This window comes from Cotesia typhae, unplaced genomic scaffold (assembly GCF_013202065.1).
Source record: "Cotesia typhae breed Kobodo isofemale line unplaced genomic scaffold, CoteBio_Ctyphae contig_10, whole genome shotgun sequence".
Taxonomy (NCBI): Eukaryota; Metazoa; Arthropoda; class Insecta; order Hymenoptera; family Braconidae; genus Cotesia; species Cotesia typhae.
Window position 1 is genome coordinate 164,758 of NW_027423710.1, and position 15,898 is coordinate 180,655.

At 24.9% G+C, this 15,898-nt stretch overlaps 2 protein-coding genes across 6 annotated transcripts; one reads left to right on the forward strand and one right to left on the reverse strand.

The window, feature by feature from the left end:
* Nucleotides 1–66: 66 nt before the first annotated feature.
* On the reverse strand, nucleotides 67–3,644 carry LOC141529656 (uncharacterized). 5 transcript variants are annotated; one of them, XM_074246559.1, is made up of 5 exons: nucleotides 3,456–3,634; nucleotides 3,208–3,253; nucleotides 2,806–2,969; nucleotides 1,793–2,527; nucleotides 1,390–1,668 (listed from the first exon to the last, which is right to left on the reverse strand). In XM_074246559.1, exons 1-4 carry the CDS (start codon nucleotides 3,482–3,484, stop codon nucleotides 2,356–2,358), a joined length of 411 nt encoding a protein of 136 aa, XP_074102660.1. In that variant the 5' UTR covers nucleotides 3,485–3,634; the 3' UTR covers nucleotides 1,390–1,668; nucleotides 1,793–2,355. The 5 variants fall into 5 exon arrangements, with proteins under 5 accessions (XP_074102514.1, XP_074102441.1, XP_074102585.1 ...); XM_074246413.1 differs by lacking the exons at nucleotides 2,806–2,969; nucleotides 3,208–3,253; nucleotides 3,456–3,634 and adding exons at nucleotides 67–645; nucleotides 894–1,258 and having other exon boundaries at nucleotides 1,554–1,668; nucleotides 1,793–2,350; XM_074246340.1 differs by lacking the exons at nucleotides 2,806–2,969; nucleotides 3,208–3,253; nucleotides 3,456–3,634 and adding exons at nucleotides 70–645; nucleotides 869–1,258 and having other exon boundaries at nucleotides 1,554–1,668; nucleotides 1,793–2,350.
* An 88-nt stretch (nucleotides 3,645–3,732) lies between these two features.
* Thoc6 (THO complex subunit 6) lies at nucleotides 3,733–6,790 on the forward strand. Its single transcript, XM_074246232.1, has 5 exons — nucleotides 3,733–3,952; nucleotides 4,415–4,639; nucleotides 4,875–5,042; nucleotides 5,575–5,737; nucleotides 5,827–6,790. Exons 1-5 carry the CDS (start codon nucleotides 3,837–3,839, stop codon nucleotides 6,145–6,147), a joined length of 993 nt encoding a protein of 330 aa, XP_074102333.1. The 5' UTR covers nucleotides 3,733–3,836; the 3' UTR covers nucleotides 6,148–6,790.
* Nucleotides 6,791–15,898: the final 9,108 nt, after the last annotated feature.

The following is a 15,898-nucleotide window of genomic DNA, read 5'->3' on the forward strand; positions in this document are numbered from 1 at the left end:
CCAAAAAATAAAAAAAAAAGTTATAAATTTTTTTTTTTTTTAAATAAGTAATTTTTAATAAAAATCAAAAAAATTGTCAGATGTCTACTGATTTCAGTATTATAATTTTTTTCTTAAAAATTAACACTGTAGTTTTTTTATTTTAAATATAAAAAATATAATTCGATGAAATATATTTTATAACATGTTTAAATCTCGGTATTTTAATTCTTCGATTACAAAATTAAAAACAAAATCGAAGAATAAGTTTCTTTACCCATTATTCTTGACAAGAAAAAAATAAAAATAAAAAAAATTCATACTTCAAGTGTTAAAAAAAATATAAAAATTTCTCTTAAAATATCAAAAAATAATAGTAAAAAATTCATAAATTCATTTAAAGTAACTTTTCTCTATAAACTATCTTTGCGTCAAAAAATTGATGGACTAGCATCACCAGTAAGAGTTTTTTTGTTCTGAATAATTATTCATGCGTCAATTAAAATTACGCTCATAACTTTAGCTTGAGAAATAAAAATTAGAAATGCCTACGCATGTGAAATTCGACCTCACTTCTAGAACCAAATTTACAGGAACAAATATTGCACACGTAATAGTTATTTTCCCAGAGAATTTTCGTAGGTTTTCTTCTATTTTCTTCCCAATCTAGAAAAAAAAAAATTTACATTAATTTTATTTAACAAGAAATTATTCCTAAACTATTTAATTAAAAAAAAAATATAAATAAGTATAAAAATTGAAGCTAATTAAATAAGCTTTCAATTTTTAGAATTAAAAATCTTACTTTTAAATATTGAATAATATTTTGTTTCAATTTAACTCAAATCTTATTAATATTTATTTTCTATATTAATTAATTTATTAATACCTATCATCAAATCTTGAATACTTGCAAACTTAGTTCTATCAAAAATTTTCTCAAAAGACTCAATTGCTGCTGCTGGAGGTTCAGGTTCAGGCATAACAATTCTGTGAAGCAAAACTACTGGGTTTAAATTCTTCACCCCAAAATTTTTCTTTTTAACTGTTGATACTTGATATCTAGTATTATATTTTTTCTTCTCTCTAATTTCTCTTCCTTGTAAAAATTGATGACCACCATTCATATCATCAACTTTACAATAATTATTATTATTATTATTATGATTTAAATTATGATGATCATCATCAAACTTTTTTCTTTTATAAAATGGATTAACTACATAATTAGAAACGTTACTTTTTATAAAATTGAAATTTTTCACATTTTTGACAACACCTAAAATTAAAAACATATATATTATTAGAAGAATACAATTTATGTTAAAAATTTGACAAGCTTCAATAAAATAATTTTAGTGAGACTAAAAAAAATTGACATTTAGAAATTTTAAAAAACTACAAATGCAATTTTTTAAAAATAATTTTTTGGAGCAAATTTATTTGTCAAAAAAAATTAAAAAATTGTCAAGTGACAGCTAACTTTAATGTCATAAAATTGTGAGGTGTCTATTAAATTCAGTGTCATTAATTTTATAAAAAAAAAAACTTCTTTAATTTGAAGAGTATTTTGCCTTTTGATGCTGTTTCATTGGAGTAAATCACAGTTACATCAGGTAGCGGAGTAATATCTTCAACAGTCAAATTTTTCGGTTTCTTTCTTCTTATTTCTTCAACTTCTTCAGAGTCCTGAAAAATAAATTAAATTAAAAAAAAAAAAAAACAATGCTATGAGTTATTATTTAATTGTTTTTTTTTTTTTTTTTTTTTTTTTAAATTCAAAAAATATATTATTGAAACATAACCTTCCTACCTCGCCAATTTCTTTAAATTTGCGCTTGAATTTTTTTAACATATTATTAACATTCATTTTTTTTAATAAAAGTCTCCTAGTATTTAATAATAAAATCATGTAATTATAAAAAAAATATTTTCCATAAATTCTAACTTAAAAATAAATTTTTTTTTTCGCTCCAATTTACAATTATTTATTAAGGTTATGAAAGCGAACATATAATTTGTATACTCGGTGACACTTAAGTATTAAAATGTACATTTTAACTAACGACACTTAAAAATTAATTATTAACAATTAAATATTTAATATTAACAATTTAAGTTATTAAAAATTAAATATTGAATATTAACAATTTAAGTGATTAAAATTAAATATTGATTTTTTTCTATGACGATCTCAGTGATCCAAACGAGTATATATATATTATCTCACAATTTTGAAAAGAAAAATTAAAAAAAAAAAAAACCGTCTACGAAATAATATATTAATTCTTAAGTATAGTTTTGATTATCAATAATAAATTTAACGTAAAAACTCAGCATCAACTTCTTGATGAATGTCAGCTGATCATTATTGAGTTATCTATTGATAACGTCGTCACGACCTCGAAGTCTTCGCATCAGTATCATATCACGCTGCATCAAAGTTACCCTTTTGCTGTGATATGCCAAGAGAATTGAGTCTTCGAAAAATTGCACCAGGTACATTTCTGTAGCTTCTTGCAGTGCTTCAAGCGCTGTTGCTTGCATTCTGTTAAATATTATATTTAAATTGAAAAATTTACATTGAAAGTAAATTTTAGTATCGAATAAATAATAAATGATAGTGAAATTACGAGATGTCTCTACATCTGATAATTTTTAGAATTTTTTTAACAATTAATTATATCAAGAAAAATTTATTTAAAAAATTCCATCTTTAGAAGTTTTAAAAAATCATAAAAAAATTTTTTTAATACACTTTTTTGACATTTGGGTCGCGAAATAATCAATATTTAATTAAAGTAATAAAAATAATTAAAAGTATACCTCAGAGCTTCTCTTCCTGGAAAAAGTTCAGACATTATTTCACGAACAAGCCTTGAAAATGGGAGTTTAGGTATTATTAATTTTGTTGTCTTTCGTAAAAATCTTATTTCTCTAAGTGCTATTACTCCAGATTTTGCTCGGTTATTTTTTTTAGCAACGTTAGCCTGTAAAAATAAATTAACAATTAATAAATTAAATTAAAAAAAAATTTTTTTAAGTTTTTTAACTAATGCTATTCTTTTTATTGTTAGCTCAGAAAAATAAATATAATTAAACATTATTCTAGAAAATTTTTGTAAAAAAAACTCCAAAAAAAAATTAACGTCAATTTTAGGACCATAAAAATTTTTAAAAATAACATAAAAAATTTTTAAACATCTGTTTCTTATATTTTACACTTACTCTGCCAGTTTTTTGTCCACCTTTTGATCCCGAGGTTGGTTTTGATCTAAAATAAAAAAATTATTTATTTATAATTTTTTAAAAAATTATATTTATAAAAAAAAACAATAATAATAATTTTTTCACACTTTTTATAAACTTAAAAAATACTTTTCAACTATATGCACCGGAATTTAAAAGACATGCTCCATAAAAATATATATTCATGACAGGAAAAATAAATAATAAAATATTTATAACCTACAAACCTTGAAGGGCTGGATTTTCTGCGTACCATAATAAAATCAAATAAAAAAACTTGCTTGCAATAAAAAATAATTAAATTATTTAAAACAGAATTCACGTAAAAAAAACTTTCAGTCGTTTATAAACAATAATAAATTGTAAATAAAGCGAAATCATAACCAAAATAAACGCTGACAACAAAAGCCAACCGCCAAAAATTTTTCAAAGTCAACGCGCCACCTAACGGCGAGTTTTAAAACTATTTTCTTATTTTCTCAGCCGGTAAGATAAATTTCTACAGACAATTCGATGTAATATGTAAAATTTACTTTTGTGGTTATAAATTTGTTATTGTTAAACGCTATTTTTTTTCTTGAGCAATTAGTAATAAACAAAAATTAAATATGCCGGAAAATTCAAACAACAAATTGTTTTATAACACTGTTTTATGCCAGACATTTTCGCCGTCTGGAAAACACTTGGTAGCTGGAAATATTTATGGCGACATATCAGTTTTTGAGTAAGTATTTTGATTTATTAATTAATTATTTATTATTATCAGGTTAGAATAATTATTTGTTACAAAAAAAAATTAATGACATTAAAGTCAGCAGTCACTTGATAATTTAAAAATTTTTTTTAATAAATAAATTTTTTCCAAAAAATTATTTTTAAAAAATTGCATTTTAAATTTTTTAAAATTTCTAAATGTTAATTTTTTTTTTGTCATTATTTATTTGTTAAAAAAAATTCTAAAAATGATTAAATATCTGCTAAATTTATTTTTATTAATTTAGCAGATAATAATTAATTTTTTTATCAAATAAATAGTTGCAAAAAAAAAATGATAACAAAAAATTGACATTTAGAAAATTAAAGTAAAAAATGCAATTTTTCAGAAATAATTTTTCGGAGCAAATTTATGTAGTAAAAAAAAAAAAATAAAAAAAAATTTTTCAAATTTTAAAATTTTTAATTTTAGTTTATCAAAATTATTGACTCCAGTAAGCGACGAAAATGATTTACCAGGACCTTCATATAAATTCACGGCGTATCCAGGTCAACATGTCCAGGCGATGCTGAGTACTGATGATTTTTTGGTCACCGGAACAGCTGGAGAAATTTCTGGCTGGGACTGGAATGTTGTTACTTCCAGTAAAGCTTCTAAAATAAAAGTATCTTGGACTGTGCAGATTCCTGCTGACAAGTAATTTTTATACATTTTATTATTTATTAATTATTTATTTATTAGAGAATAATAGTACGCAAACAGGCTAAAAAAAAATACTTAAAAAATTTTTTTAAGTAAATAAATAATTCCAAATGTAATTTAAAAAAAAATTTTCAAATAGGAGAATTTGAAAAAAAAAAATTATTTGCTAATCGAATTAATAATCTTAATCATAATTATTAAATTATTAATTAATGGATTTTACTTTCAGAGACAGCTCAGAGAAGTCAGATGTTAATTACATTGTTTATTCAAATGATAAACACTACTTGTACGCTGGCTGCGGTGACAAGAAAATTTATGTTATTAATTTGGACAATGGTAAGATTGTTAAGACGTTAGAAGGTCATGAGAATTTTATTCATTGTCTTGCACTCATGTAAGTTTATCTTTATTATTTATTCAAATAGTTATAATTGTTAATGTAATTAATATCTTTCATTTGAATTTTACATTTTATCCGGGTTGATGAGTTTAGATGTAAAGATAAAATTTTTATTTCAAAATAATTTATTCCAAATTATTATTTATTTATTCATTTTTTGACTTGTTAATTTTTTTTTTCTACAAAAAAAAATTTTTTCTATTTTCATATTTTTTAATTATTTTATTTTAAATAAAATAAAAAATTGGGAATTATTTATTTTTACGGTTCAAAAATTTTCAACTCATAAAAATGATACTTGGAATTTTTTTTAATGATTATAATTTTTTATTAAAGTTAATTAAAAATATAACAATGCAAAAATTACTGGGTAATTTAATTTATAAAAGATTGAATAATTAATTACTTTAATAAAAATAGATAAATTATTTAATTAACGAATAAAAGCTAAAAATCTCGAGCTAAATTTAAAAACTAAAATAAGAGGTAGAAGTAAAATGATAATAGGATGAATTTAAATGATCAGGAACAACCAATTGGCGAGTGGAAGTGAAGATGGATCAGTACGTCTCTGGGATTTACGAACATACGAGAATACGAGTATATTGAAGCCGCATTTAGTTGACAAGGTCGCGAGACCCCAGCTCGGAAAGTGGATTGGCGCCGTAGACTTCACCGAAGACTGGCTGGTAATAAAAAATATTAAAAAAAAAAATTCTTATTATAATAAAATCTCCGAGAGTATAACAATACGTTGACAGTCACTTTTATTTTTCAGCTCTGCGGAGGCGGCCCGAACCTTTCACTCTGGCACCTTCGCACCATGGAGCCAGCGACTGTTTTTGACCTGCCAGATCAGGGAATTCATGAGGCTAAAATTTTCGAGGAACGCGTCATTGCTGGTGGTACGATGCCCCACGTCTACCATCTGAATTACCAGGGAGAAATTTTTGCACAAGTTCCGACTTCTAGCCACACTGTTTACAGTATTGTTTATCAGGAAAAACCTCATAAAGTACTTAGTATTGCGGGATCTAGCAACAAAGTTGATATTTGTACCAATTTTAATTATCGGGAGTTAGTATTTAAGTTCGCTTGATTGTAAATAAAATTTTGCTTTTGTATATTTAATTATCAAGAGCTTTTTTTAGATTTATTTTTCGTAATTTATAAAATATTTACTAATTAAAAAAAAAAATTTTTTTTGGACTTAGAAAAAAAAAAACAACAGAATTTTTATTATAAGCCAGAGCTAAAAAATTTATCCAAAAAAATCAAGCCAAGAAGTAGTAAAATATTTTTTTTTATGAATTTTTATTATTAAATTTTTTAAGAAATTAAAAATAAAAAAAAAATTTACTAAATTTTTGAGAAATAAATAATTAAAAAAAATATTACATAATTTTATAAAAAAAAAAAATAATTAATAACAATATTTGTAATAAAAATACCCCTATTACCTAACATTTCATCATAAATTAATTTTAGTATACAAAACCAATCCTAGATGTCGCTCTTTACTCCATTTAGATGTCTCACGCTCAATACCGTTCCAGTTTTAATTTTCTTTTTCAATTTATTATTAAATTATATTTTTTATAATAATTATTTTTTTTTTTTAATTTCTTCTTTTTAAAATCATCAACTTATTGTAAAAAAAATCAGATAAATTGAAAATGTTCTTCGGAAGTTATCTTATTTACAAAATTTCTTCTTCAATAAAGGTTATTCAACCAAAACAACTTTTCAAAATTTGACTAACCGCAATTAGGCTTAAAACAAGCTTAAACATAATTGCTCATAAATAATATTTTTTAATAGTAAGCGTTTATCCTATTGTATTGTAGTAGGTACTCTAAAGAGTTTAGAGATGATTTAACTCGAGCAAATCCGTGAAAAATTTTGAACCGCTCGTAAAACACATTACAGGCGTTCACGCTTGAGGTGTGCAATATTTCAACAAATAATTGTTTACAGCCGTTTAAAATATTTAAATTTATAATTTTTATCTAAAATTTTTTTAAAGAAGAAATATTAAAAATAATAATTTATTTTTAGGATATTAATTAATTAATTATATTAAATCTGATGGATTATAAAAATTTGTGAAGAAATAAATTAATATAAATCCAGATTAGTAAAAGAGTCTTCGTGAAGAAATGAATAAAAAATAAATCTATTTTTTTCATAAAAATACTATGAATAATTTTTTTTTTCTTTAAAATAACCTTAAAAATTTTTATCTGAAATTTTTTAAAGAAGAAATAAAAATAATGAATTATTTTAAAGATATTAATTAATTAAAATAATTACCTGATAGATTATAAAAATTTGTGAAGAAATGAATAAAAATTAAGTTTATTTTCTTCCATGAAATTTCCATAAATAATTTTTTTCTTCTTTGAAATAACCTTCAAAATTTTTACCTAAAATTTTTTAAAGAAGAAATAAAAATAATGAATTAATTTTAAAGATATTGATTATAATAATTATATTAAACCTGATAAATTATAAAAATTTGTGAAGAAATGAAATTAACATAAATCCAGATTAGTAAAAGTGTCATCGTGAAGAAATGAATAAAAAAAAATAAATCTATAAAATATTGACTAGTATATGCTTACGTCATCAGATGAGAATGGATGTTAACGTTAAAACTCGTTGAAGAAGCCTATTCGTTGTAGGTATAGTCTTCCTGAAAAAAACTTGACGTCCTTAGAGGCCGCCGGAGCGCTAAATTGCCACCCTAATTCAACGTCTTGCTTCTCCTGGCATCAAGGTATAAAGGCTCGGAGTAAGGCATTCTTTCTTAACCGTAGAGTAGACCGAGTAACAACAATATATATAAATATATATGAAGCTAAGGGGAAGAACTGCCTCTTAACCGTCCAGCAGTCAAGGTCAAACTTGCAATTCACTGAATTATTAGAAAATACTTTAAACTTTTATTTCCAAGATTTCTTGAAGCGAATCAAGTAAATTGCTCAGCTTAAACTTTAAGTATCATATCCGAGGGATTGCTTTTATAAAGTTAATAGCGGTTTAAATAAACCCGACCAACCCGATAGAGACAATTGTATCGGGTTCCAACCTCACAATGATCCTTTATTGTGACCAAAAACGTTCAGGTGAGTCATTATTACCTGTCAATTTTATTTTAACATTATTTTTATTATTTGTTGTTTATTATGCATATTTTAAAAATACTAAAAAGTTAGCTGACAACTATCTTTTTTTTAATTCTTACAACAAATCAAAAATAATAAAAAAAATGCTTCTAAAAATTTTTTTTTTTAATTTCACATGTGAAATTTTTTTCATAATAATTTAATTGCTATAAAATTATAAAAAAATTTCTAATATTAGTTAATTTAAATGTAAGTGAAATTCTTTAGAAAAATTTCATTGTAAAGTACCCAGTACTTGAACACTTTGCGACCCAAATGCCAAAAGGGCGTATAAAAAAATTTTTTTTCGCCACCCAACTTAGAACTGCTCAAAACGTAAAAATTTGTAACAAAAAAAATTTTTCAACGTACTAATGCCAAAAGGGCATATCTCAAAACATACGCCCTTTTGGCTTTAGAAAAAGTTTAGCCTAAAGCCAAAAGATCATTTAATATTTTTGAATTTCGCGCCTCTGACTCACCAACAATGTTAGATATCGCAACTGTTTTTTTTTTTATTTCTTTTTCAATTAAAATTATAAACAGAATTCGTATTAAAATTGTAATAAGGTAAAAGAGCCAGTTATTGACACTTGCAATTTTATTCTAATTAAAAAAAGCAATTTTCTTAAAATTTATAATTCAAAAATTATATTTATTAATTTATTAGAGTTGATTTGTTTTTTTTTTTTTTTTTTAATTAAAATAAAATTGCAAGTGTCAATAACTGGCTCTTTTACCTTAATAACCTTTAAAAATACCTATTTGTAATTTAATAATCAATATATATATACTTTCAATTATGCAGAAAAATTAGTAACATATAAATGACAATTCAAAGCAATCGGCAAAAAAAATTACGCGCCCTTTTGGCTTTAGGTCACTAAATTTTCAATGTCCTAAAGCTAACAGGGCGTATAAGTTAAAACATACGCCCTTTTGGCTTTGGAAATTTATTTTTTTATTTTTAGAATTAGAAAGTGTTAATAAAGCAATTAGTAAAAAAAAAAAAATTTATGCGCCTTTTTAGTTTTTGGGTCGCGAAGTATTAGAAACAATATTTTTAAATATATCAGTATTCTAAAATGAAAAATATAATAATTGTAATTGCATTTGTATGTAAAATATATCTAATTACCGCTGTTGTAAGGGCGTGCAAATTTATCCGCCCTTGTGTCACCAGTAATAAGATATATTAAAATTTTTTATTATTTTTATTACTGAAAAAAGTAGCTTATTTTTTGGCCCACGCGTAAGGTGTAAATAATTGATAATTTATATCTTTTAAGTCAGAATTAATCACATTGATCAATAATATTGCATAACTGGGTATTTTTTATCTGATGTAATGACATAAATTATTTATTTAAAATTTTATAAAAGTGATTTCATTATCAAGTGCATTGACTAGCTTTTAAAAGATGTGGGTTCGAATCCCACGCAGATCATTTACTTAGATTTTTAATGTAACTTTATTGCCGTTGATATTTAATCGTAAAACTATTAATGGTCTGTAATATTAATCTTTAAATTTATAATTATAAATTCTAACTTTTATTATTATTATTAAATATTTTTTTTTAATCTTTTAAAGTCTACCGGAAACCGCAAAATTAACTAAATAATTCTATATAAAAGTACTCGATAATTTTTGCTGGATAATTGTAAATATTTTACAAATAATCACAATAATTTATTGAATCATCGTTATTTATATATATATATATATTTAATAGAAATTATCAGTAATTGTTTATTTAATAATCACCTTTTTATAAATTGCATAATTCAAGGCTACTTTTATTCCATCCATAAAATCGGTATCATTTTCCGACATCCGATGCCGCATTGAAATATTACTACTTATTAGTTATTAATATTACAATAATAATTTATTAAAAAAAAAAAAAAAAAAAAAAAAAATACACAGTTACACAACCAATAATTAATAAGCCATGTATGCGTAATGCACAGCTTAAATCAGTGTAAGAACAATAAACAACAAATGTACCTGTATTATAATTCATCCATTACATAATTATCCGGATTGGTGTAAGTACTTAAAGCTTTTACAGTTAAATATAAACAATTGCGTGAATAAATATATATATTTATAGGATGAGAAAATAAATATTTATATTTTACATTGCAAATATGGAAGCCGAGAGCAGGTATTAAAATAATGAGGGTAATTTTCAATTATTTTAGCGGCAATCAACACATGAAATCCGTATTACACTGTTCCCGGTCAATTTTAGCAAGAAGTAATTATCAAGAATTATTTATTACTAGTTAAATTGCAATCACTGTGTGACTGCCGGGATGAACTATAAATAAATGAAATTTTGCTTTATTGAATAATGAATTTTGTTAAATTGCTCTGTACTTTTTTAAATATTGACGTTTTTAAAGATATAAGCTCATTCTGATATTACACTCATCAAGAGCTTTCATTTGAGTACCCACATGCATTTTTCATATATTTTTCATATATATATATGAAAAATTGATGTGGGTACTCAAATAAAAGGTCTCGATGAGTGTAACATCAAAATGAGTTTATATGTTTAAAAACGTCAATAGTTCACAAGATACAAGGTCGATTCTTAATAATATTAAATTGTACTGTACTTTTTTAAAGATATAAGCTAATAAAAATTGTAAGAAATGATCTTTAATAAATGTTAATAAATTTTTATCAACTATTAATCACTCTTATTTAATAAATGATTTTTAACTGTTAATAAGTATTTATTAAAATAATTAACTAACAGTTAATAAATCTCATTAACTATTAAAAAATTATGCCATTGTAAAAGAAGAAATGAAGAATAAGATGGATTAAATATTTAATTTAAGTAAGTAACGTTATCAAAACAATTCCATTAAATTCCCACGACACTTGACTTGAGCGCAATTAAATAAACTCACGAAACTGCTATATGATTTTTTTTTTTTTTTTTTAAATTTTAACGCTGTTATTATAATTTTTTTTAGGTATTCTAATCGTCCTTCGTTGGAGCCGGTGACCCTGAGTAGAGGAGTTGCCGAGCAAGTGGCTGCCATCCGGCATGGTACCGCGTCGGTGGATGACGCATCGACGAAAAGAATACCAATTGAACGTGAGTGCGAAACGAAGAAACTAATATAACATTCTCCGTTATATACATTACATATACAATACACAATATATGTAATACTGTGGTCGTGATGATGATGATAATAACAATAATAATGATGATGATGATGATGATGATGATGATGATGGTGGTGGATGGATAGTCTCAGTACACTGGCTACAAGTCAGCAAACAAAAAATACAAAAAATATCAGGGTGTTATAGCGAACACGAGCCAGCACTCTTGATTTCTTCTTTGTCTACTTGTCTTCCATCATTCTTTTAAACTCTTGAATCTTTTACTTAAAACTTATACTTATATATTTATTTTTGCACAAAGTAGTTAAACTTACACCACTGCAAGGTGTATTGAGAATATCTCAGGTCTATATATAGTTCTCCAGTGTTTGAACTCATGCTGTGGACCATCGCAGATAGTCGTGAATAGGCTTGTAAGATATCTCCAATTTAATCGTTCTTAAAGCTGGCTAAGTCCGACCATCCACCACCTCCTTATAATTCTCAACATTAGCATTCCTTTTATCATTTTTTTTTTTTCAGGATTTATGTGCTAAATCGCAAAAAGATCATCTAGATTTATTTAAGAGCGTTTCAGGAGGTTATATTTTTAAAAATACACTTTTTTTCACGCAAAAAATTAATTTTATAAGATCTGAAAAATTAATTTGTTGAAAAATTTTAATAATTTCATTTTTGACCTGAAGAAATAGAAAATTTTTTCATAGTAACTTTTTTGATGAAAAAAAATTCTTTTAATAAAAAAAAAAAAAAAATAATTTTGAATAAACAACTAGCGAATTTTTAGATAAAAACTTTTTTCCAACAAGAAAGTTACTGAAAAAAAATTTTTTATTTCTTCATCAACACGGCGAAAAGAACATAGGGATTTTTCCAATGTTAACATGGGAATTTTTTCTTCATTAACATGATAGAAATATCCATGTGACATAGGAAAAATTTATTTATCACTAAAATTTATGTAATTTAATTTAATAATTACAAATTTACATAACAATTTTCTCATTCGAGCAATTTCAGATAATTTTAAAGTAAAACAGTGATATACAGTCGGTTTGTGATAAAAAAAATTCGAGGAAATTTTTTTCAAATTTTGCTTTACATTTCGAAAAAATTAAAAATCCAGCAGATAATAGGCAGTGTGGCTTAAATTGCCATAACGTTTTCGAAAATTGACTTATCGGGACGTTTTTTTTTTCAAAATTTTTTTTATTAAATGTTCTTCTTGAAAAAATAGTAGAAAAAAATTATTCGAACCTATCTTCATCGTTATTTTTTAGATTTTTCAAAAAAAACTCCGAATTTCTCAATGATAAAAATTTTTAATTTTTTTTTTTCTTTTATTCATATGAAACTTTGACATTTTCTACAAATATCCTGAAAATTTCAGAATGGTGTTTTTTCAATTTCTATTTTTTTTCAATTGAAAAAAAAATTTTTTTTTCACGTCATAAATATATTTTTCCTATGTCACATGGATATTTCTATCATGTTAATAAAGAAAAAATTCCTATGTTAACATTGGAAAAATCCTTATGTTTTTTTCGCCGTGAAGGAAAATAAAATTATCTAAATTTTTTATTTTTTCTCTCAGTATAAAAAATAAATAGTAAATTATTCGTAAAATTAAAAAATTAAAGATATTAGCATCCAATAAATCACGCGATCTACAACACCTATTAATTCAAAGCCATTGACCACCTTTAATAACAGCATCAATTTAGACGTTTAATATTAAAAAACTAAAACATAACTCATACTCACAATGAAATAAAAAATAAAATCCTCTTTAATGATTCGCATTTACGTCCCTCTATTTTATTCTTATGCACTCATATATCCATGATACGAGTTGCGGCTTGTAACTTTACCGTTACGGTTTCATTTTTACCTCTAGCGAGGTGCAATTACCAGTCAGCAAACTAATAAGCACCTACGCCAAGAAGAAAAGAGCTATCCCGGTACGGTCTGCACGATCAGTACGATCAGGGGCTTGACTTCTCTACCGTCAACCATTTTCTTCACGAACTGCCCAAGAAAATGTGACTATATGCAAACAATTAAAATTTGTGAGTATAATTAATTTTTGGGTTTGTAAATATAATTTTCATTACAAAAAAAAAAAAAAAAAAAAAAAAAAAAAAAAAAAAACACTGATGAGTCGAAATTTTTTCTCCCAGGTACGGTACTAATAAGGCGATGCTTTCTCCGGACCGAATCTTGAGAGAAAACATTTAAAAGCATGAGACAAGTAACCTTGGAATGATTCTCGTGTCTTACACATTCTCCATACATAATGGCAACCTTATTTTGTTTAAAAATAAACACCTATATAATCCTTTCTCATTTCACTCTCAAAGTATCCGTGGGCGGAAATCATCCTACGCGTTTTATCTAAAACTATCAAAATTTTGAGATTATGATTATTTAATAAAATAAAATTATTTTAATTTTATTAAACAAAAGTAAGTTATATAAACAATTTTAAATGACACTAAAATTGAAAAACATTATCAATTATTTTATTATTATTTATCAATTAAATTATTACGAAAAAAAAAAAAAAAAATTCCAGTGAAAATCCGGGAGCAGTATAGTTTAACTAATAAAATATATGGCAATAAGCACGGCAAATTTTTTCAATGTTTTATTAAAATATCAAAAGAATTAGTACGTTGAAAATATTTTTTTGCCAAATCTTTACGTTTTGAGCAGTTCTAAGTTAAATGGCGAAAAAAAAATTTTTTATACGCTCTTTTGCCATAAAATCCTATCTAGCTGCTGTAATACGCCCTTTTGGCATTTGGATAGCGACTTATGAATTTTTTCTTCTGTGAAGAAAATTTATAAAAAAATGCTACATATAAAAATTAAAAAAAATATTTATATAATTTTTTTAAGCATTCAAAATTTTTTGTAAAGCTCAGAAAAATATTTTATTAATTTTAAAATCTTTTAATACTTATTTTGTAATTTTTAAATAGTTTTTTTTTTTATTTAAAAAATTTACGAAGAGAGTACTATTTAAAAATCTATTTCAAGTCCGCAAATTTTTTACCGTGTATTTACTATTTTTTATTGGATTATCTTTAATAGTATTTATCTTTTCAGGAAGCTTGACATTATACATCTGGGAAGTAAAATGTTCCCAAGTGATTATGATGCGTAGTGAGATTTATGAGAGCAATCCATCAGAATCTATAGAAGAGAAGATAGAGCTTATTATGTGAATTTATGTCAAACGATTTACAAATGACCAGGCACGCCTAGAATTCTATCTTTCTATCGCCGGTGACATCTTTACCTGAACTGGGAATCCTGCAACAGAACAATGGAGGACATTTGTAGCAAGTATTTGTGTGTTTAATGGTCAGATCTAATATATAGTGCTCTTAGCTTCATACTTACAGAACTTACAGAAGTTTTATGTGTACGAGTTATGATCATGAGATGTGCAATTCGTGGAACACGGAATAGATACCAAGAAGTCGACGCACCCGCGGTCGTTCAAGTCGAGAGAGAGAGAGAGAGAGAGAGAGAGAGAGAGAGAGAGAGAGAGAGAGAGAGAGAGCGCTCGACGCTTGGAGAGGATGTGTACTCAACACGATGTAAAACCTATGATCCACACACGTAAAACCTCCTCGTTAATTTCTACGGCAAAAATGAATAAATAAATAAAAACCGGACGATTAAAGCCCAGGTTTTCGAGGATTAACATACACCGCTTTATTTTAGATTTTAATAAAAATTGTTTGTGGTCAAGTATTTAGTAGCTGGACTGGATGAGCTAGTAATTAAGATAATTTCAATGCGTAGAGGAAAGGAAATTAATACAGATGATTGTTTGCTGTCAATTATACTGAAAGTTTAAATTTTATCATTTTACTTTTAAAAAATATTAATAGTTTTGATTTAGAAGTGTTTTAAATTCATCCTTACACAGAAAAAAAGGTTCACTTGAGTCAAAAAAATATTTTTCTTCCTAATTATTTTTTTGAGCGAAAAAAAAAATTTTTTTGACAAAAAATTTAACTTATTCCAACAAAATTAATTTTCTTGCTTTAAGAAATACGTATCTTGATCCAAGAAAATTTATTTAAGACAAGAAAATCTTGTTGTTTTGAGAAAATTTAGCCTCTTGCTCCAAAAAATTTTGTTCTTGATAGAAGTAAATTTTCTTGCCTTGTGAAAATTTTTCTCTTGCTCCAAAAATTAAATATAAAGATAGTAAATTTTTATAAATATTTTTATTGACTAACATGTCAAATTGGAAGATCAAATAATATTTCATCATTTTTTTTTTTTTTTTTTTTTTTTTTTTTTTCATTCAATATGTAAAATTGCACGCTAAAATTATAAAATGGTTATCAAATATTCTCTAAAAAAATTTTCTCAAGGTGAGAAAATTTTTTTCTTAGCTGAAGTAGGTGGGGCGCTGCTTCCCAAAAGTATCTAAAAATTTTGATCAAATATAAAAATTTATTGTATCAAGTATTTATGATAATTTGAATTAAAAAAAAATTTTG